Source organism: Epinephelus moara, chromosome 16 (assembly GCF_006386435.1).
Source record: "Epinephelus moara isolate mb chromosome 16, YSFRI_EMoa_1.0, whole genome shotgun sequence".
Classification (NCBI taxonomy): Eukaryota; Metazoa; Chordata; class Actinopteri; order Perciformes; family Serranidae; genus Epinephelus; species Epinephelus moara.
In genome coordinates this window covers 43565101-43585610 of record NC_065521.1, presented here as the reverse complement: position 1 = coordinate 43585610, position 20510 = coordinate 43565101, and the positions used below count along the sequence as shown (strand labels likewise).

Below are 20510 nucleotides of genomic sequence, written 5' to 3'. Positions count from 1 at the left end.
TAGGCGTTATTCCTGGCTTACAGTGGCAACTTTAATTAGATAACACTGTGGCTGCAAAATGGTTCTAATAAAATGAAACCCACCTGTTGTGTTCGACGCCTTCCTCCCTCCAGAGTGCGACTGTAAAGGAGGTCGCTGTGACCCGCGCACAGGAGAGTGTCGCTGTCCTGACGGGATGACTGGAAAACAGTGCGACACCTGCTCCATTAAATACAACGTACCTGTGGAGCACCACCATGGCATGCACTGTGAACGTAAGTAAAACACACACTTTCATTTATAGGGTGACGACACCTGATAAATCTGTGTGTTGAATTTGTTTAAAGAGAAAAACAAGACATTTGTCTGAGAGTGTTATAACATCCTATATAAGTGGAATTGAGTGTGTTTGTTATGTGTTTGTTTTTCTTGCAGCGTGTGACAACTGCGTCGTCGTCCTGTTGGAGGATCTGGAAAAAATGGACGACGACTTCCAATCTGTAGCCACTCAGCTGAGGAGTCTGAACGCCAGCTCCATGGCCTGGGCTCAGATGAACAGTCTCAACAAGTCTGTGGAGGACCTCGCTGTGAGTGTACACACACATATGAACAGCCTCACCAGGGATGTGGTTGAAGCAATAAGCTGTACTGTTGTCATATGTATACTCTTTACAATAAACTCATTTTCCCATGATTCCAGCGGGCCATCGAGAACTACAACAGCACGCTGGATGACAGCAGGAGTCGGGCCGACATGCTGGATGCTGAGATCACAAACATCAATGATGACATTAATGAGCTGCAGAACAAGGTACAGTCACACACACACACACACACACACACACACTTTGCATTATCTTATTGCTGATTTTCTCAGTAATTATAACGATAATTATATTTTGACAAAATTCTCCTCAAGATACAGTCGTTCAAAATTCTAATCTTTACATGAAGCATACGTTCACTAAAATTTATACAAGTATGAGATCATAATGAGGACTTTAGAAAGCACAATATAACTCATAATAACCTTTTTACTGCATTTTTAAACACATCTGTGTGTGTGCTAAAGAGAAGCTTAAATATTTACAGTTACCGCTCTCCCTGTCGTTTATTCACCTGAATGTAATGCAGTCACATTTTCCAGTTTTCATTCTGCCGCTATGAACATATTATAAATGTGTCTGTTTTCATGTAGAACTGAGAGTGTTGGATATGTGTGGTGTTTTCAGGCGGCAGTGATAGCCGACAGGGCCGACGACCTGCAGAACAGTACCACTAACGCACACAAGAGGGCGCAAGACCTGCTGTCCTTCATCAACAACATAACCAAAGATTTAAACGGTAGGACAGAGAACAGTGAGTCCATCAAAAATCTGTCAAAACATGATTATACACTATCAAACAAACTATTAATGTAAGTCAAACAGTGCATCAGCTGCTGCTTTAGCAGTAATATGATGTGCTGGGACAGAAACATTTTTTCCATATACACAGAAACTTTAAAAGAATATTTTGGTATGTAACTATGAGGTAAAATCATATTGACAGTACAAAACTTAAACATTTCGAGATTGAAGTCAGTGTTTTTAGAGCTACATTTTTATTTAGTTTTCATCAACAACAATACAACGTATACGTCTCCTTTTTTCACAGCTTTAGATGACGGGACTCTGGGTCACCTTTTCTGGTCCTGCCCTAAGCTTAGGAATTTTTAGGATGACATTTTTCATTTGTACAGTGATGTATATAGTAAACAGTTGGTTCCTGACAGTCTTCTGATAATACTGGGCTGCTCCAACTTCTCTCTCACTCTTCCCTTATCATTTCAACAAGCCCTCATGTTTGGTACGGTTGTAGCAAAACGGGTTATTCTGAGAGAGTGGAAATCAGTTTCCCCTCCTTGTTTCAGAAAATGGTTGAATGACATGGTTTCTTGTATATATTTGGAAGAAATTTGATATACTCTGTCAGACACTCATCACAAGTTCCTTGATGTTTGGGGTCCCTTTATTGAGTATATTCGAAGGGATAGGCAGCATCCTCAGAACTAACTATACTGGACTGTATCACTTTGTACTGTATTGACTGCACCGTGCTTTGAACAGTCAAGCTACTAGTCTGCTTGACCTCACTTGGTCTCGGTTTTGTGGACTCTGTCTCAGACTGTATAATCCACTTCTGGACTCTTGAATCAGTGTGTAAACTGACATGCATATTTGTATTTTTGTATACATTTCTGTGGGCTGGCAGCTTGGTTTGTTTTGTTTGTTTTGTTTATTATCGTCTGTGTGTTTTGTATGTGGTTTCAATTTGTAAAACTATAAGTAAAGTATTAAAAAAAAAGAAATTACCTAAAAAAGAAAACAGCGCAGATGTCCACTCCAACGTCTTAATCCACTGGTCAGAAAAGGTGAAACTTAATATATATATATATATATATAAAAAATAGGGAATTAAAAATAATAGTATTAATATTGTCTACTACACATTATAATCACACAGATAAAGTGCAAAATTGACGTATAATTATAAAAGTAATTTTAACTCAGTTTTGTCTCTTACAAAAATAACATAACATATATCTGATATAGATCAGCAAAATTTGAAAATTTAGACTCAAGAGAGATTTTAGAAGCCAGTGGAGACGACTTAAAGGGATAGTGCACCCAAAAATGAAAATTCAGCCATTATCTACTCACCCATATGCTGAGGGAGGCTCAGGTGAAGTCCTCACATCCCTTGTGGAGATCCAAGGGGAGAGGAGGTAGCAACACAACTCCACCTAATGGAGGCTGACGGCGCCCCAGATTCAAATGTCCAAAAACACATAATTGAAACCACAAAATATCTCCATACTGCTCGTCCGTAGTGATCCAAGTGTCCTGAAGCCCCGACATAAAAAGTCGTCTCTAAAACTTCACCTGAGCCTCCCTCGGCATATGGGTGAGTAGATAATGGCTGAATTTTCATTTTTGGGTGCACTATCCCTTTAAATTTGGTTAAAAATCTTCTTGAAAAGGTCTCAAAAAGTGTTAAATTTCAGTGTTTGATACCTGTAGACACTCTGTGCTAATATTTGCCCTAAGATGAACCAGTGAGAAGTTATTTAACAGCATCATAAACATTTTAAAACACAGTTTCCTACAGATGAAACCGTCATCTTAAACCTCTTAGAGTTATTTTTGTAAGGACCATTGAAAAGAGGATTGTTTCCAGTCTCATCCCACAAATACTGCAGCTCAGTTTGAATGATTTATTTTTTTGTGATGCTTTCCACAGATCTCATGCTGATGGCGAACCGGTCGTTGCAGAACGACACCGAGGCCGTGCAGGACGACGAGGAGAGGGAGAGGATGATGAGGGAGGTGCAGGCCATGCTGAGGGAGATGAGGCTCAGGAGCTGGGTGGGGCAGAAGAAGATAGCTGACAGAGAGAAGACAGAGGCAAAGAAACGTAAGTTCACTCACCACAAACAAAAAGTTGCTGTGTGTTGCGTCGTGATTATCTTTATGACAGGGCCTTGAAAGTTGTACGTAGTGCTGGCCTCATTGGGTGGGGTTAAATAAACTAACTAAACTGACCTGATGCAAATTAACACAAGCTCAACGTTTCCACTACGATTCAGACCAAACGAATCAAAACCAGTTGTAGGTGCGATCACATCATTTGTCTCCTCCTTCTGTCCCCTGCCAGTGTTGGATCGAGTTAACAAGGAGTTGGCAGGTCGTCATGGAGAAAACAGCGACTTGTCCAAAGCCATCAGAGACCGCCTGTCCCGCTTCCACTCTGAAATGATGGATCTCCGAGACGCCCTGAACGAAGCGGTGAACAACACCGCCAGAGCCGCAGAGATCAACAACATCAACGAGAAAACCCTGGAGGACAACCAGGTGAAAAATCATGACTAACAGTAAGGAAGGAGCAGAGGTCAGTGATCAAAGGTGGTATTAACTCTGTCTCTGTCGAACACAGAGGAGGATTGAAGACCTGTTGGTGAAGCAGAAGGAAGTGAACGACCAGATAAACATGGCTGAAGATGATGTTGCGCAGGTCAACTATGTGCTGAACATGCTGCACGACTCCAAAGAGGTTAGATCACACACAAACGCACATTTCAACATGAGTCTGTGGGGGAGGCTCTGCAGCGCCCACCTGCACCACACCTGGTGTTCAGAAACTACAACTCACTTCACAGATCGTTCTGTAATTTTGAAAATGTTTTAGTGATTTTGCCACAACTTTAAAGGGACAGTTCACCCCAAATCAAAAACAGATGTGTTTGCTCTTACCTGTAGTGCCATTTATAATCTAGATTGTTCTGGTGTTGGAGGATTCATCCGTACAGATGTCTGCTTTCTCTCGATAATAATGGAACTAGATGACACTCAGCTTGTGGTGCTCAAAGCGCCAAAAAAATACATATGAAAAACTCAACAGCGATGTCTCTTTGCAGAAATTTTGACCCAGTTACTCAAGATAATCCACAGACCTTGTTGTGAGCAGTTTCATGTAGGAACTATTTTCTTTGTACCAAACTACACTCGCCCACCACGCAGAAGGAAGCGTGCATCTACTGACGCTTTGGGCACAAACGCAGAGTGACATCTAGTTCCATTATATTAGAGAGAAAGCAGACATCTCTACGGCCGATATCTCCAACACAACTCACACCAAAAACAATCTAGATCAGTGGTTCCAAACTGGTCCAGCCACGAGGTCCAAATTTCTCCCTAGTCATTAGTCACACAGTTTAATACATTCAGTGTCATACTTGCATTCGGTCATGTTGTTGTGCTAGTTTGCTGTCTCTGTCAAGTAGCTGTTTGTTATTTACTCAGTCTACAGCAGGAAACAGCACTTCAAAATAAAAGCTCTGTGCTGGAAATTTGCTGTACTTCGCGACACGTTTGTGAGTCACTTGCGTTCCAAGAATGGACCCACAACCCACTGGTCTAGACTGATAAATAGAACTAGTGGTAAGAGGAAAACTACGTATTTTTGATTTTGGAGTGAACTGTCCCTTTAAAGGTTTTTTAAAGGGATAGTGCACCCAAAAATGAAAATTCAGCCATTTTCTACTCACCCATATGCCGAGGGAGGCTCAGGTGAAGTTTTAGAGTCCTCACATCACTTGCAGAGATCCAAGGGGAGAGGAGGTAGCAACACAACTCCACCTAATGGAGGCTGACGGCGCCCCAGATTCAAACGTCCAAAAACACATAATTGAAACCACAAAATATCTCCATACTGCTCGTCCGTAGTGATCCAAGTGTCCTGAAGCCCCGACATAAAAAGTTGTTTGGAAAAACGTCATTTGAACTCTGTTTTTAGCCTCATTGCAGCCTGCAGCTCTAACTACAGCGAGAGCACATGAACACACATGAATGCGGTGCCCATGTCTCACGGTCTCGCGCATGCACATGTGAACGCGGTGCCCAGAGAGGCAGTTAGAGCTACAGGCTACAATGAGGCTAAAAACAGATATTGTTTTTGGCATTTTGTTGTCATTGATGGTGCCAGTAGAGACACAGGGAGTGATGTGACAAAGGTCGCAGTCTTGTATCAAACTGGAAAATGTTAAGTTGTCTTGTATTTGTCTCTTTAACACTTCAAACGTCTTTCTCAGGACTTGGAGCATTTGGCTGCGCAGCTGGACGGCGCTCGGACACCGTTGGCAAAGAAAGTACAAAACTTTGCTTTGGCTGACTCCAAAATCCCTCTGGTGGAGGAAGCAGAGAAACACGCTGAGTGGCTGAACGCCTTAGCCATGAACCTGACCAGGTAAGAGACCAGATAGCTGCTCAGCTACATTGAGGTAGAGAAGGCAGAGAGACGACTCTGACTGCCTCGCTGCTGTGCTGACAAAACTCACCAGGTAGATAATATAAATTAGTAAAGAGAAGATATTAATGAATTTTACATGTGTGTGTCTGCAGTGTGGTTGCAAATGCAACGAACGAGGGATCTGTGGATGTGACACAAGCCTACAACAAGATCATCAACAGCATCAAGGAGGCAGAGGAGGCTGCCAAGATGGCCGAAAAGGCTGCTAACGACACAATGGAGGTACAGGACACACGTGCACATTTATTTTTCCACCTGTATGAGCACACATGCATGCTCAGATGAAAACTGCTTGCTTTGAATAGCTTGTAATATCGGTGTGTGTGTATGTGTGTGTGTGTGTGTATGTGTGTGTGTGTGTGTGCGTGTGTGTTTAGAACATGAAGGACCAGGATCTCGGTAAGATCGCTGACTCTCTGAGGAACCACAGCGTGGAGCTGAAGAAAGATGTCCAGGCGCTAAATGATGAACTCAACAACAGTAAACACTCATTAATATCTTCATTTAAGAGATTTGTTTTAAGGGACGTCATGAATCAAGTAAAAGTAGAGTCATGTAGACGTCAGTTTGGATGTTTTTGTAGTTTAAGTTTTTGTTTTTCTGCTGCACAGAGCTGAAGCCACAGCTGGAAGATGCTAAGAGACGACTGGACGACGCCAAAACCAAACAGGCTGACGTGATGAAGGACCTGGAGATGGTTCAGAACAACCTCAACTTCACCACAAGTACGCACACTCAACACACTCACACTGAGTTCGTGGAAGCTTTTGTCTAAAGGAGATTAAAGTGAGTGCATTCAAACTCAAGAGGAGGAGGTAGTAGATATCAAAGTAGAAATGCAACCCACACACACACACCGCGTTCAGAGAGCTATGGTGAAAATGTGTATGGCCTTTGTGTAGACCTCTACAACAACATGTAGTAGTGATATAAATCATCCAAGCACAGAAATCTCACATGATGTCGTCTTAATTTATTAATTTTCATCCCTCTTTCTCTGTCATGAACAGATGTGAGTCAGGAGATCGACGAGGCAAAGCGAGCAGCAGATCTGGCGAACACCACGGCCACAGAGGTCAACGATGCCCTGCGTCCCATTAAAGAGAAGCTGGACCAATGGCAGCAGGCCTATGGAGACGCCAATGCCACCAACGATGACATCAACAATGCACTGATGGAGGCCAACAAGACCGGTAGGAGCTTATGAACATATCACCAAAGAAAAAAAAGACTTATTTCTGTAACTGATGGACTTCCACACTTTTTATTTCCTGTCAGTCTGTTGTTTTTTGTCGTGTGATTTCTGCTCATATAAATCTTTAGCCATGATGCCTGCTGACAGTTTCCCCTTAACATTCCCCTCACAGCTTTAAAGATACAAAACAGATTCAAACTGTTTAAGATAATCAAATAAGCATATTTTTTATCTGCATGTTCTAAAGCCTCATTAAAGCTTAAACATGTTTACATGAGGGGAAAAGGTCAACCTGAAGACTCAAACGTTTTTATGACTGTATACTTTTGTTTTATGTGCATCAATCATCATTCAGTTATCTTACGTAATTAAAAAAATCAACATTTATCCAACAGTTTTTCTGTCTAAGTTACTTGATCAAGCACTTTAGCCTATTTTCACTTTAATTCATAGTGAAATAATTAATAAACTGACTTAAAATGAATTGGCAGCTATTGTCAATTAAATCATTTGAGTCAGTTATCAAAATTTGCTGGTACCAGCTGCTTGAATGTAATTATTTTCAATTTTCTCTGTATTTATTTATCATTCTAAATTAAATGTTTTTAGGTTTTGGCCCGTTGATCAGACAAAATAGGAATTTAGTTGGGATAATATCTTGGCTCCAGGAAATTTGGGATGGGCGGTTTTTATTTATTTATTTTTTACTTTATTTATTTATTTATTTTTTTTAATCATTTTTTTGAACAGAGAATAAACTTGTTAATCTGATTCATTAGTAATAAAAATAATCATTAGTTGCAGCCCCATGGGAAAAAATGAAGCTGTTCAAATTTTTGTACATTGACTAACGGCAGATATCAATAAGACGAATGAAATCTAACATAACAAACACTCCAAATAACAAACTGTTGAGCTCCTAGTGAACATAAAACTGGAGTATGAATCACTGAATATAATTCTCTCTCTGTAGTGCACGCACTGGGTGAGACGATTCCTCTGCTCATGAAGAAGCTGGATAAACTGCAGAATCATTCGGCACAGATGCCGAACATCTCTGAGAACATCAGCCGCATCCGACAGCTCATACAGCAGGCGCGCAACGCTGCCAGCAAGGTACACACACACACACACACACACACACACACACACACACACACACACACACACACACGCTCAAACACACAAAACTTTTTCTCTCCAGCAGCATCTAATGCTTCTGTATCATCTGTTCCCCTCCTCTTTCCTCCGTCCAGGTGAGCGTGCCGGTGAAGTTTAACGGGGCGTCTGGTGTTCAGGTCCGTACACCACAAAACCTGGCCGACCTGGCTGCCTACACCTCCCTGAAGTTCTACATCACCCTGCCGGAGGCAGCACGAGCCAGGCGGCAGGACAACAGCGAACAACAGTTCGTCTTCTACCTCGGCAACAAGGATGTAAGCATCACCACGGCAACACAGATGCCTGTTTTGTGTTTTGTTTTGACTTTTTTGTGTGTGTGATTATAGGATTTATCATCAACTTAACTTTTTATTTATTTATTTATATTAATTTTGTTGACATTCTGAAATATGCACTTTGTGTTGTACATCAATTCTACCCTCGCAAAGTTTCTAACATTCTTTTTTTTTTTTTTGACACTGTGGGAAATTTGTACGTTTAATATGTTTATCATTTCATCATATCATCAGGTTGTAGTATGCGGTGGTGTTGTACTGGACTACATTATATAGAGAAGAGTTTTATACATCAAACACCAGGAGATGATGAGATCTTGTATCTCAACGAGACCTTCCTGCCTAAATAATGGATAGATAAAATTTAAATAACACCTCTCAATATAATGCAGTCCAGCACAACACAACTAGCGTGAACAACTTAACTAACTGAATATCACAAGCATCATAAAGGTAAACCTAAAGTCATAACAGCTGTGTTGGATTATACTAGATTGACAGGTGTACCTAATAAAGTGGCCACTGAGTGAATATATTACAGATGATAAGTGATAGAGTGCATCTTGGAGTTGTTGCCCAGAGAGGAGATACTTGGCGAGGGCTCGATGAGAGACAGGTTACTGTACAGTAGTTCATTTCTGTTCTGTCTGGTCTTTGTAGTCCAGTAAGGAGTTCCTGGGCATGTCGCTGGTGGGGAAGAGACTGCACTGGTTCTTTAACATTGGAGGAGAAACAGCTGAGGTGTTAATGGCTGAAGACGTAAAAGCTAATGGAAACTTCAACAGCATAGTGCTGGAAAGGTAACACACACAAACATTTATATGTTAACATGGTGACATGATTGTGTTGTTCTTGATTGTTCTTGTATTTTCGGATAATGAAATGATTTTTTTCGAATGGCTTGAACAAGTATTATCATTGAAATATACACAGAAGTGTAATAAATTTACATCTTATTATGGATACTGTAAGCAGGTTTCAGTTCAGTCACTCAGCAATGGTGGCAGGATGGCGTTAATATGGAGACATGGTGACCACCCTTTGGTCTCTCTCCATGTTGCCCCGGTGAGATAGCGATTTCTTTTGAGCCGCAAACCCCTTTAGCATTGTTAACTATGTTAGCACCACTAGCTGCACTGCTAACAGTGGAGAACTAACAGAAGTTAACAACGTTAAAGGGGGTATGTGGCTCCAAACATAGCCGCTTACTCACTGGGACAAACTAGAGAGAGACCAGAAGGTGGCCACCATTTTTTTCATAATGATGGGTCGGGACAGCGTTACCGACCGTAATTGCTGAATGAGCATCAGTGCAAGCTAGCTCCCACCAGACCAGGTTGGTGTGCACAGCAATGAACTAAGGAGTGAAAAAATTAACATATAGATCAACATGTGTAACAAATCAAAAATATTTTGGTGATCCAGAAATAAAATCTGCAGAGTTCTGTTGCTGTTTTTTTGTTTTGTTTTTTGGCTCGTAATGTGAAAGACAATTTGATTTATGATAGCAGTTGTTTTTGAGCAATAACAACCCCACACGCGCAGATTCAGTGTGTGCCTGCCCAACACTGTGCAGGTTAAGATACTGAATCCTTTCAAAAAACATCAGCTGTCACTATCAGCCATCAAACCCTTCTGTGGTCATGTTTAAACATCTGTCCAATAGCTTTTATCACTGCTGTCATGCGCTTGTTCCCACATATCTTACTTTATGCATATCTGTTTGTCCGTCTGAATGCAGGATCCTTCAGTACGGTCAGATGTCCATGTCGTCAGAAGCCACTGAGGGGGACCAAACGGTCACCAAAGCCTACACGGAGGCTGGAGGAGATCAGGGGCTGCTCAACCTCTTGACCGATGACACTGTCTTCTATGTGGGAGGATACCCGAGTACTTTCAAAGTGAGTACATGATGTGCTGTTTGCTTGTGCTGTGGGGTCGGGCTCAGTCAGGGAGGGATATACACATACATAATGTATCTAGTCCCTAAGTTCTTTCTTTATCCTCTCTTTTTTTTTCTTTTAGCCCCCCTCCGTGCTCGCCCTGGCTAACTTTAAGGGCTGTATCGAGCTTGATACGCTCAACGAGGAAGTGCTCAGTCTGTATAACTTTGAGAACATCTTCGCCCTCAACACTACACAGGAGAAACCTTGTGGCAGGTCAGTGTACACGTTCTCATTTAATTTATTCATTTAAATCTTTGTTGGATTAAAAAAAACGTAACGTCCAGTCTGTTGATAAGACAGTGATTGTCTTTTCTTTCCTTTTGACTAAACCCACTCTCATATTTTCCATTTGTCTTCCTCTGATGATTCCAGGTCCAAGCCAGTGCTGACTCAGGCCTGGGTCAATGACGCGGCGTATTTCGACGGTACTGGTTTTGCTGAGATCACCTTTACTGGTGAATCGGCTCGCATGCAGCGCTTTGACCAGGAAGTCAAACTGCTTTCACACAACGGAATACTGCTCCTGCTACATAAGGAGGTACTCATTCATGAATTCAGTCATTCATCATTCATTCATGCACTCATTCGTTCTGTTATTTAATTTCTACAAAACTCTACTCTCTAAAAAACCAGTACTTTTTTCCAGCATTTATTCATTTATTTGTTCGAGAATCAAGTTTTTACATTTACATAGATCACATCTATGTTTTTAAAAAATGTATTTATTCGTGTTTTTATTGTTTTGCATTCATTGCCACTGAGTGATGCTCTTATTATTAGAACCTGACCAATTAATTAATTTGCCGGCTGTTATTAACACACAGATATATCAGAATGGCTGTAAATATCAGCCAATAACCAACAAGAATATGCAGAACAAGAATACCAAGCATGTTTGCGATAGTTTAGGAACCAGGTAGTCATTACATAATTTCTCCACCAGAGAGCACTGACAGGTTTATTTGTACTCTTGAGTGTCCCGCTCAGTGCACATCTTGGTCACAATTATTTGCTGTCTTAAATATCAGCATCAGGTACAAACGTCAAGCATTGGTCAAGTTGGTTATTACTGTTTGACTGTTTGATTTAAAGACTGTCAACAAAGCTAGAAGTGCTCTCTCAGTGTTATCTGTGTCTCTCTCCTCCAACAGAGCCAGTTCCTGTGTATGGCGGTGCTCCAGGGCAGACTGAAGGTTTTCTATGACTTCAATGATGCCATGGTGGAGCTTGAGCCCAAAGACCCTTCATCTGAATTCCTGAAGATCAGCGGCGCCGACCCCAAAGCTGTGAGTCTGCCGTGTCTGTCTTTGTCTTTCCCATGTGTATTATACAGTGTGACTACTTTATGTATTTATAGATATCCCTGTTAAACCAACAGGAATCATATGCAGGCTAAATGGTTGACAAACAGGGAGAGAATAATGAGTTCTTGTCAAAAATGGAAGCTGTTTATTCACAGCATGTGTGTCGTGTTGTTTTAACTGTCCAGCTGGAGATCATCATCCTGCGTTCCATGAACCGTGTCGTGGTGAGGAACAACCGCAATAACCTCTACATCCACCAGTTCACAGAGGGCATCCCCTCGTTCAGTGGCAGCTACTACCTGGGGGGAGTACCAGAGCACAAGATGCCTGCGAAGTGAGTAGGCATATTATTGGATGGATAGCCGTTAAATTTTGGGCAAATATTCATGAATGTAATTTAGTTTGGCAAAAACCTGCAGATCTAATGACGTCTCCATCAGCAACAGCTGTAATTTGTGTTGATTTCTAATGATCAGTGTTCGTCAATTTTATTTTTATTATTTATATATACACCAATCAGCCACAACATTAAAACCACTGACAGGTGATGTGAATACCATTGACCATCTCGTCACAATGCAATGGTCTGCTGGGAATCCTTGGGTCCTGACATTCATGTGGATGCCACCTGACTCACTTCACTCACCCAAATATCGTTTCAGACCAAGTGCACCCCCTCATGGCGACAGCACATAGAGGTGGCCCCCCAGCAGGACAATGCACCATGCCACTCCACAAAAACTGCTCAGGAATGGGCCAAGGAATGTGACGCAAAGCTCAAGGCAAAAGATTCTAAAGATCTCAATCTGATCCAGCATCCATGGGACGTGTTGGTACCACACCTCACAACCCACAGGAATCAAAGTATCTGCCGACAGAACCCTGGTGCCAGACACCACGAGACACCCCCCAGAGCTTCCTGTGTTCATGCCTTGACATGTCAGAGCCAAGTCCGATCCAAGGAGGCCCCATTGTGGATTGCGGTGCCTCTGGAGTACCCACACATCCCATAGATGTTTGATCAGATTGGGGAATTTAGAGGATGAGGCAACAACCTTGAGTGCTTTGTCATGTTCCTCTGGCCATTCTTGAGCAGTTTCTGAGGTCTGGCATGGTGCATTGTCCTGCTGGGGGGCCACTGCCATCCGGGAGTGCTGTCACCATGAGGGAGTATACTTGGTTTTAAGCTGTGTTTTGGTGGCTGGTGCCCATCAAGTGGCATCCACATGAATGCCAGGACCCAGAAGCCCCTTGAGGCACATTTGGGACTACAGTCATCAGGTGGACACAAACATGACTCCATATGAATGATATTTCTCAGGTGCAAGGTTTTCAGCTTGTGGAGGAGATCTTCTGCCTCTAATTCTGCCAAAGAAGTAGAGCTTTAAATTAAAAAAAAAGAACTTTACTTTGTTAAGAGCTCTCTGTCTTTCGGGTTGTTTCATTCTGTCTCTGTCTCTTTTTTTAGGTTGAAGCCTCTGTTCCCGAAGCAGGGCTCTCTGAAGGGCTGTTTCAGGAACGTGAAGGCCCAGGACTCTCACATCGACCTGAAGAGGATGACCAGTTCTGGAGTCAGTTTTGGCTGTGACAGTGATCTCCTGGTAAGAAAACACCGGTCACCATTCAGTTTGTGTAAAGGGGATTAAGAGTAGTTTTTTATACCTGTGCATCAGCGATAGCCATGGCTGGAGGCATTATGTTTTTGGATTGTCCATCCTTAAAATCGTCCATCCATATGTCCATCCTATTCTAGTGAAAGTGAAAATCTCAAGAACACCTAGAGGGAATTTCTTCAAATTGGCACAAGGGCAGACATGTGGTCAGATGCTAAATTGGTGACTCTAATCCTGAAACTGTGCTGATTGTATAGATCTTCTGTGCTGCCTGGGGCAATATATGTGTGAAGCATCCATGTTTTCACAGACATGGATGTAAACTGTAAGTGCAACTTGACTTGTTAGCTGGGGCATAATGGTGAGGCGTTAATTGTAGTTTCATCCTTTAAATAATACAATTTTAAGAACATTAGACATTTTCTAATTCAGTTCTGTAGTCTTTGAAGATAAATGATTTCTACTTTTTGAACAAATTTGTGAAGAGAGTGTCACATATGTTATGCTTTGTGCTTATTTTGATTGGTAAATTTATAATTGAAGTGTGCGAAAAGCAGTTTGGTTGTTAGTAATGGCTTGATTTAGACAAGTGATTGTGTAGTGTAGAAAACGATATCATCTGCGTAGAAATGAATCTCTTCTCCATTGTTTAACAACTGAAAACAGAACAGGTTTTGATATTCAGTTATATCCCTGATGTGTAGAAACAAAAACATATACACTCAGTATAACAGTGTGTCTTGACCTGTTGTATGTGTTCATGCAGGTGGCTCGTGAGGCTCATTTCTCTGGTCAGAGCTACCTGGACTTGGCTCCAACTAACATTCCCAGCCTCAGAAACAACTTCTACGCCAGCTTCAGCTTCAGAACCGACCAGAAGGAGGGTCTTATGTTCTACCACCACGATCAGGTCGGATGAGCCTCCGATCTATTCCTGTATCTTTCTCCTATGTTGTGTGTTTAGACTGATAAAAGCTGTCTCTCTCACTCAGTAAGCTTAAAAGTATCTTCCATGGTGTTTTCTGGTTGTTGGACTTTTATGTGTGTTAACCTGTGGCTGTTGTGTGTGTACAGGACGGAGTGTGTCAGGTGTTTTTGAATGAGGGCCACGTCGTGGTGAGAGCTGCAAACAGTGAGATTAAGACACTGAAGACGTACAACGATGACAACAGCCATTACATCGCTTTTTACAACAACATCAACGGGTAGGATGACTCCGCTGTTCTTTAAAACAGCTTCCAAATATCAACATGATGCCATCACACTTTGGTACAAATCTAGTTGTAGAGAACCTTCATGTATCATTAAGACTGACTGTGTGATCACTCGCCCTGCAGGATGCGTCTGTACATGGACGACGTGCTGGAGAAAGCAAAGGAGGGCATCCGAGTGGACAGCAGGGGGCGTGGTGTGACAAGCACACAGGGAAGCACCTTCCTGGGAGGAACGCCCAACCAAGGCCTCACCAACCTCACCGGATGTATCAGCAATGTTTTCATCAAGAGGTGAGAGGAGCAAGTAGGAAGAGCACACACAGCTCAGTCGAAAACTTTGAGTTATTCCTAGATTTAAACTGTTGATGGAAACTTGATGGAGCATTAGATGGGCAGGCACTTTGTCATAGTTTGAGCAGTGATGTGGGCGCTATGCTGAGTTACTGTGGTGAAGAGAGAGCTGAGCCAGAAGGCAAAGCTTTCGATTTACTGGTCCATCTACGTCCCAACCCTCACCTATGGTCATGAGCTTTGGGGAGTGACCGAAAGAATGAAGTCGCAGATACAAGCAGCCAAAATGAGTTTTCCTGGGGAGGGTGGCTGGGCTCAGCCTTAGAGATAGGATGAGAAGCTCAAAGTAGAGCCACTGCCCCTTCATAACGCGAGGGCCAGCTGAGGTGGTTTGGGCATCTGATCAGGATGCCAACTTGGCGCCTCCTGTTAGAGGTTTTCTACGCTCGTCCCATTGGTAGGAGGCCCCTGGGCAGACCCAGAACACGCTGGAGGGATTATAGATCTCATCTGGTCTGGGAACGCCTCAGGGTCCCCCAGGAGGAGCTGGAAAGTGTTGCTGGGGAGAGGGACATCTGGAGTAATTTGCTCAGCCAGCTGCCCCCGTGATTGGCCTTGGATTAGCGGATATGTATGGATGGATGATAGAAACCTCCATATATGATGTATGTAAGTGTGTCAATGAAAACAAAAAAAAAATGTGTTTAATTACTCAGCAAATCTTCTCAACAGAATAAACCCAGCAATGAATTTATCCTCTCACTTAAAGTTTGTGAACAACATAACGTAACCACATTCAGAAAAGCTAAAACTATTATAAATGTCTACAACAGGCAAGAAGAGATACTCACGGCCTTTGCAAATGAAATTCATGACTTTTAAATATCTTTTTCAAGGCATCTGGTCATCTTGTCTGACGATCGAAGCAGGAGACACATTAATACAGTGTTCTGAAAAAAGACCTGATGTATTTATATGTAACCTGCTGCTGGTTATAGTTTATGTTTGAAATGTTTGTGTGTTTGGCTCTTGTCTTCAGGACAACGAGTCCTCAGATGGTTTTGAACCTGCTGAAAGCTAAAGAAAACGTCAACGTTCCTCTGGACTGTCCCGCTGCCAAAAAACCTCAGCAGATCGTCGCTGCCCAGCCCAAACACAGCAACAAACCCAAGGTATGCGCACACACACACACACACACAAAGCAAGTTCTGCTTTTCCCACAAATAAAAGACGAACTAGACAAAGTGTTTGCAGACATAAACAGCAGACAGAAGTGAACCTCAGTACCCATTAATAAACTCATAATAAATGTACTCTGTGTCTCTCAGGGAAAGCACAAGAAGCCGTCGGGGTCTCGCAGCCGTAACACCAGGGAGTCGTGTCAGGGGGAGCAGTCAGACCAGGAGATCGGAGCGACACACTTCAGCGGCTCCACACACAGCTACCAGAGATACGACTCTCTGACCAGCTCTCTCAGCTCGATGTGAGTGTCAACACAAACTGTGGATTATGTGCATTTGCTTTCTTTTCAAAAGTGCTGGGTTTTTTGTAGTCATAAGATCATTGTTGTCATCGTGAATAATATCTCATAAGGATGTTTTATTTAGCCACGCTGTCTCTGAATGACGGTCCACCACTGCAGTCCAGACTGAAGTTGTTTTTAAGCTCTATTAACCCACTGAACACTAAACTAAAGACAAAGTAAGCGACTAGCTGGTGAAAAACAACTGAAACATTTAGCAGCTAAAAAGCCACATACTTTTCCCTGGGTGTGGTGGAGCCCAAACCTGAGCTAAATGGAGTGAGTATCGGACTCGCATTCATCAAGTAAATACAGGGATGTTTTTCAATACACAACCAGTAATGTTTTTCAGCTTGTTGTGGCCAAAAAGGGTAAATTAATTTATCTTTAAAAATGTCATAAGATGTTGGGGAATGTCTGTAAGTTAATATTTAATCACCCCTCTCTCTCGCTGTGTCTGCAGGCCTCACATCTCCATGGCGGTGAGGATCAACTCCTCTGATGGTATTGTGCTGTACGCAGCTGGCGGGCAGCGCGGCGCAGCAGTGATGTCACTCAGCGTGTTGGACGGCCACTTGCTGCTCCTGTTGGACGGAGGGAAGAGGAAGGTCAGCCTGCGCAGCCGCAAGAAGTACAACGATGACCATTGGCACACGGTGAGTTCGCACGTTAGGGTCACTTGACTGGTCCTACCCAGGAAGTGAATTTATCTGTGTGACATTGTTTCATCTCATAATTAGTATTTTCTATCACCCAGACATGTCACACAGTGTCGTGTGTCTGAGTCACCTCAGTATCTCACCTGCTCTGCCTCTGTCTTGTGTCACCTCAGGTGTTTATAAAGCGTGAAGGAGAGAAGATCAGTCTGATCGTGGACGGCATCAGCGCTCAGTCGAAGAAAATCCCCGGAGGAGACAGGACTCGTCTCACGGGGCCTTTATACATCGGAGGAGTCCCGCCCCTACTGACGGTAAAACATTCAAACTATATAACACACATGAGTTACCTGACCAGGTGTGATAACAGGTATACTAGAGATAAATAATAGGCTTTTTCTACCTTTGTTAGACTGTAATTTATAGAGCTACAGCTCAGTAACTAAACCTGACACCATCATCGGTCCAGTTACTAAGAAAATGAATTATATGTTGGTTAATATGGTTGGGCCGGTGAGCAAGTTTTCATATTGGTTTGACATTGAGCCAAACACCAGACTGGACCAGTATACCAAATCTTACCAGGTGTCACGCTTGACTCAGCAGACAGTCCTGACTGGAACTGACACACATTTTATGTTCTGATATTTACTGGACATGACAATATCACCAACAGCAAGTAGCCTAGCTCACCAGAAACTTTCAGCACCCTGGCGCTCTCTCTCCAGCAGGACTTTACCCTATTTAGGTGTCTGTTGTAAAATTAGAAGGTGTCCTGTTGATTATTCCTCATTTCAACTTCATGAATCAGTCGAACTTCGTCCATTGTGGCGCTTTCAAAGCAAGTGACAGATGTGAGTAGAAACAGGACGTCCAGCAAAAGTTCAGCTCACAACAAAAGGGACATTATTTAGGACACCTCTTATGTCGGCTTAAAATCGAAATGTTGTCATATTGGTGCAGTTTTGGTTCTATTGCCATGTCTCCTCTTGTCCCCCCAAAACACATGGATTTTTAGTTGTTTTGTTTTGGTGATAACTCTCACTCATGTGCCGTTTGCTCACTGCATCGCCTCCAATACCTACATTTGGTCTGAATATAAAGAAATATGGTTAGAGCCTATCTATGTGGAGGAAGGGTCATACATTTTCCCCCAGTCACTCAAGGAAAAATATCTGTTGCTCTGAAGAGGGACAAGATAAAAAATGTTAAGTAAAATGTAAATAAGAAGTACATAAACCTAAAACAAGGATATAAAATAGAACAGAAACTAAAGAAGCGACATCAAAGACAAAATTACAAGACCAAAGTGACAGTGGTGTGATCTTACTATATAATAACAAAAACTCTGTCTGTTCCACGTTTTTCTCCTCACTGACTTGGTCAATCCATGTGAAATTTGGCACAGTGGTAGAGGGTCATGGGAGGATGCCAATGAAGCAATATTACATCAATTGGCCAAAGGGGGGCGCTATAGCAACCGATTGAAATTGCAAACTTTGAATGGGCATATCTCATGCCCCGTATGTCGTAGAGACATGAAACTTTGCACAGAGATGCCTCTCCTCATGAGGAACACATTTGCCTCAAGAACCCATAACTTCCGCTTATATAGATTTTCCGCCATTTTGAATTTTTTGAAAAACACTTCAAATGGATCTCTTCCTAGGAAGTTTGAGCGATCTGCATGAAACTGGGTGAACATAATCTAGGGACCAATATCTAAAGTTCCCTCTTGGCAAAAGTTGGAAAACTTACTAAAACTGAGCTTCTATAAGGCAATGAATATTGCGGAGGGCGTGGCTCATCACATAAAGGTGTATAACATCTCAAGGGTTTCACCCATCACCACGCAACTTTGTAGGCATATGACCACACATAATCTGAGGGGACCCCTCCATTATTGACCCCATCAAACAAAATGGGGGCGCTAGAGAGCTCATTTCTTATCTAGGCCTAACCGCCATATGGATTTCTATAACAACAGAAAAATGCTTCAAAATGGTTAAAATGCGACCGATCGCTGTGGCTCCCCCTGTGGACCAATGTTGGTGTTTTCAAATGTTTGGTATGACTAAGTCATGGTATGGTATGCTGTACATAATCACGGAAACTGTCAGTGTGTCATTCTGTCAGTCAGTCATTCTGTCTGTCCCACGTTTTTCTACTCACTGACGTGGTCAATCTATGTGAAACTGCACATAGGCATTGAGGATTGGCATAGGTAGAAGGTGACAAAGCTACCAATGGGTATGGACTAGTTATTATCTGAATGTGAAAATCTGTGAACTCACATATTGACTCAAACACAGAAATCACACATCTATTCTGTTGTAATGACTTCCTGTCTGTGTTGTTTTGTTCTAAACTTCAGGCTCCAGGCTCTGGTGGTTTCGTCGGTTGTGTCAGGGACCTGACGCTGAACGAAGCCCCCGCAGGAAGCCCCACTCACAGCCAGGGGACGGTGCCCTGCTTCCAGGACCCTCTACAGCCTGGAGCGTATTTCTCTGGCCAGGGAGGACACATCGCAATCGGTACTTATCATCATCGCTCTCCTGTCACGGTGTCTCCTCTTGTTTGAGTCCTGTCGTGTGCTGACTGAGAGCTGTCTCTCTGCCTACAGATGAGTCTTTAGTTCTGGGTCGGGATCTGGAGATCCAGTTGGAGGTTCGGCCTGTGTCAGACTCTGGGCTGCTGTTGCATGCTGGGACGTCACCTGACCAATACCTGAGTTTGGTCCTCAGCCAGGGACAGGTGAGAGGAAGCCAAAGAGAGTTTTTTTTTTTGATTGAAAAATAAAGCATGATAATTGAACTAAAATAAAAACCTGACCGTGGGGATTCGGTGTGTGTGTGTGTGTGTGTGTGTGTGTGTGTGTAGGTGACAGTTTCATTAAACAGCGGTAAAGGTGAATTCTCTACCTCCTTCACTCCTGAAGAACCTCTATGTAACGGACGCTGGCACACCATCACAGGTGAGTTCAAGTCAACAGATCATTATTTGTCACTGTGTTGTTGCCCTGTTGTAACACTAAGATAATTATGTCATTGTGTCTCCAGTGGTGAAGAAGAACAACGTCCTGCAGCTCCATGTTGATGCAGCCAGTGAGCACAGTGTTGGCCCGAAACAGAGCCGCTCTGCAGGGGCCAAAGAGACCGTTTACCTTGGAGGGGTTCCCAGTGAGTACTTCTTCTTCTTTAACGCCAAAATCATGTCCCATGTGTTTACTTCTCATGTTGAGTATAAAGGTAGTTTTTAATGAGGTCACGATATTAACGATCAAGGACAGGTCCACCTACACTCACCAGCCACTTTATTAGTGAGCCAAAATGCCTTGTTGATGCCAGAGGTCAGAGGAGAATGGCCAGACTGGTTCAAGATGATAGAAAGGCAACAGGAAGTCAAATAAGCACTGGTTCCAACCAAGGTGTGCAGAAGACCATCTCTGAAGCAACAACACCTTGTCCAACCTTGAAGCAGATGGGC

The 20510-nt window shown here is 42.8% G+C and overlaps 1 protein-coding gene across 2 annotated transcripts in view; it reads left to right on the top strand.

The window, feature by feature from the left end:
• The window catches only part of lama5 (laminin, alpha 5), a 138562-nt gene that overhangs the window by 117232 nt on the left and 820 nt on the right, over positions 1 to 20510 (top strand). For both annotated transcript variants that reach the window (XM_050064002.1, XM_050064001.1), the window contains exons 48-79: positions 114 to 254; positions 415 to 566; positions 680 to 790; positions 1212 to 1323; positions 3262 to 3435; positions 3676 to 3872; positions 3955 to 4071; positions 5609 to 5763; positions 5919 to 6048; positions 6204 to 6306; positions 6438 to 6551; positions 6837 to 7019; positions 7995 to 8137; positions 8278 to 8457; positions 9139 to 9278; positions 10220 to 10379; positions 10504 to 10637; positions 10797 to 10962; positions 11576 to 11710; positions 11914 to 12062; positions 13197 to 13329; positions 14108 to 14251; positions 14416 to 14546; positions 14679 to 14846; positions 15886 to 16018; positions 16175 to 16329; positions 16832 to 17024; positions 17201 to 17338; positions 19399 to 19558; positions 19648 to 19778; positions 19905 to 19998; positions 20084 to 20203. In XM_050064002.1, coding sequence (XP_049919959.1) covers positions 114 to 254; positions 415 to 566; positions 680 to 790; positions 1212 to 1323; positions 3262 to 3435; positions 3676 to 3872; positions 3955 to 4071; positions 5609 to 5763; positions 5919 to 6048; positions 6204 to 6306; positions 6438 to 6551; positions 6837 to 7019; positions 7995 to 8137; positions 8278 to 8457; positions 9139 to 9278; positions 10220 to 10379; positions 10504 to 10637; positions 10797 to 10962; positions 11576 to 11710; positions 11914 to 12062; positions 13197 to 13329; positions 14108 to 14251; positions 14416 to 14546; positions 14679 to 14846; positions 15886 to 16018; positions 16175 to 16329; positions 16832 to 17024; positions 17201 to 17338; positions 19399 to 19558; positions 19648 to 19778; positions 19905 to 19998; positions 20084 to 20203 — 4596 coding nt within the window. The remainder of the gene's footprint in view (positions 1 to 113; positions 255 to 414; positions 567 to 679; positions 791 to 1211; positions 1324 to 3261; positions 3436 to 3675; positions 3873 to 3954; positions 4072 to 5608; positions 5764 to 5918; positions 6049 to 6203; positions 6307 to 6437; positions 6552 to 6836; positions 7020 to 7994; positions 8138 to 8277; positions 8458 to 9138; positions 9279 to 10219; positions 10380 to 10503; positions 10638 to 10796; positions 10963 to 11575; positions 11711 to 11913; positions 12063 to 13196; positions 13330 to 14107; positions 14252 to 14415; positions 14547 to 14678; positions 14847 to 15885; positions 16019 to 16174; positions 16330 to 16831; positions 17025 to 17200; positions 17339 to 19398; positions 19559 to 19647; positions 19779 to 19904; positions 19999 to 20083; positions 20204 to 20510) is intronic.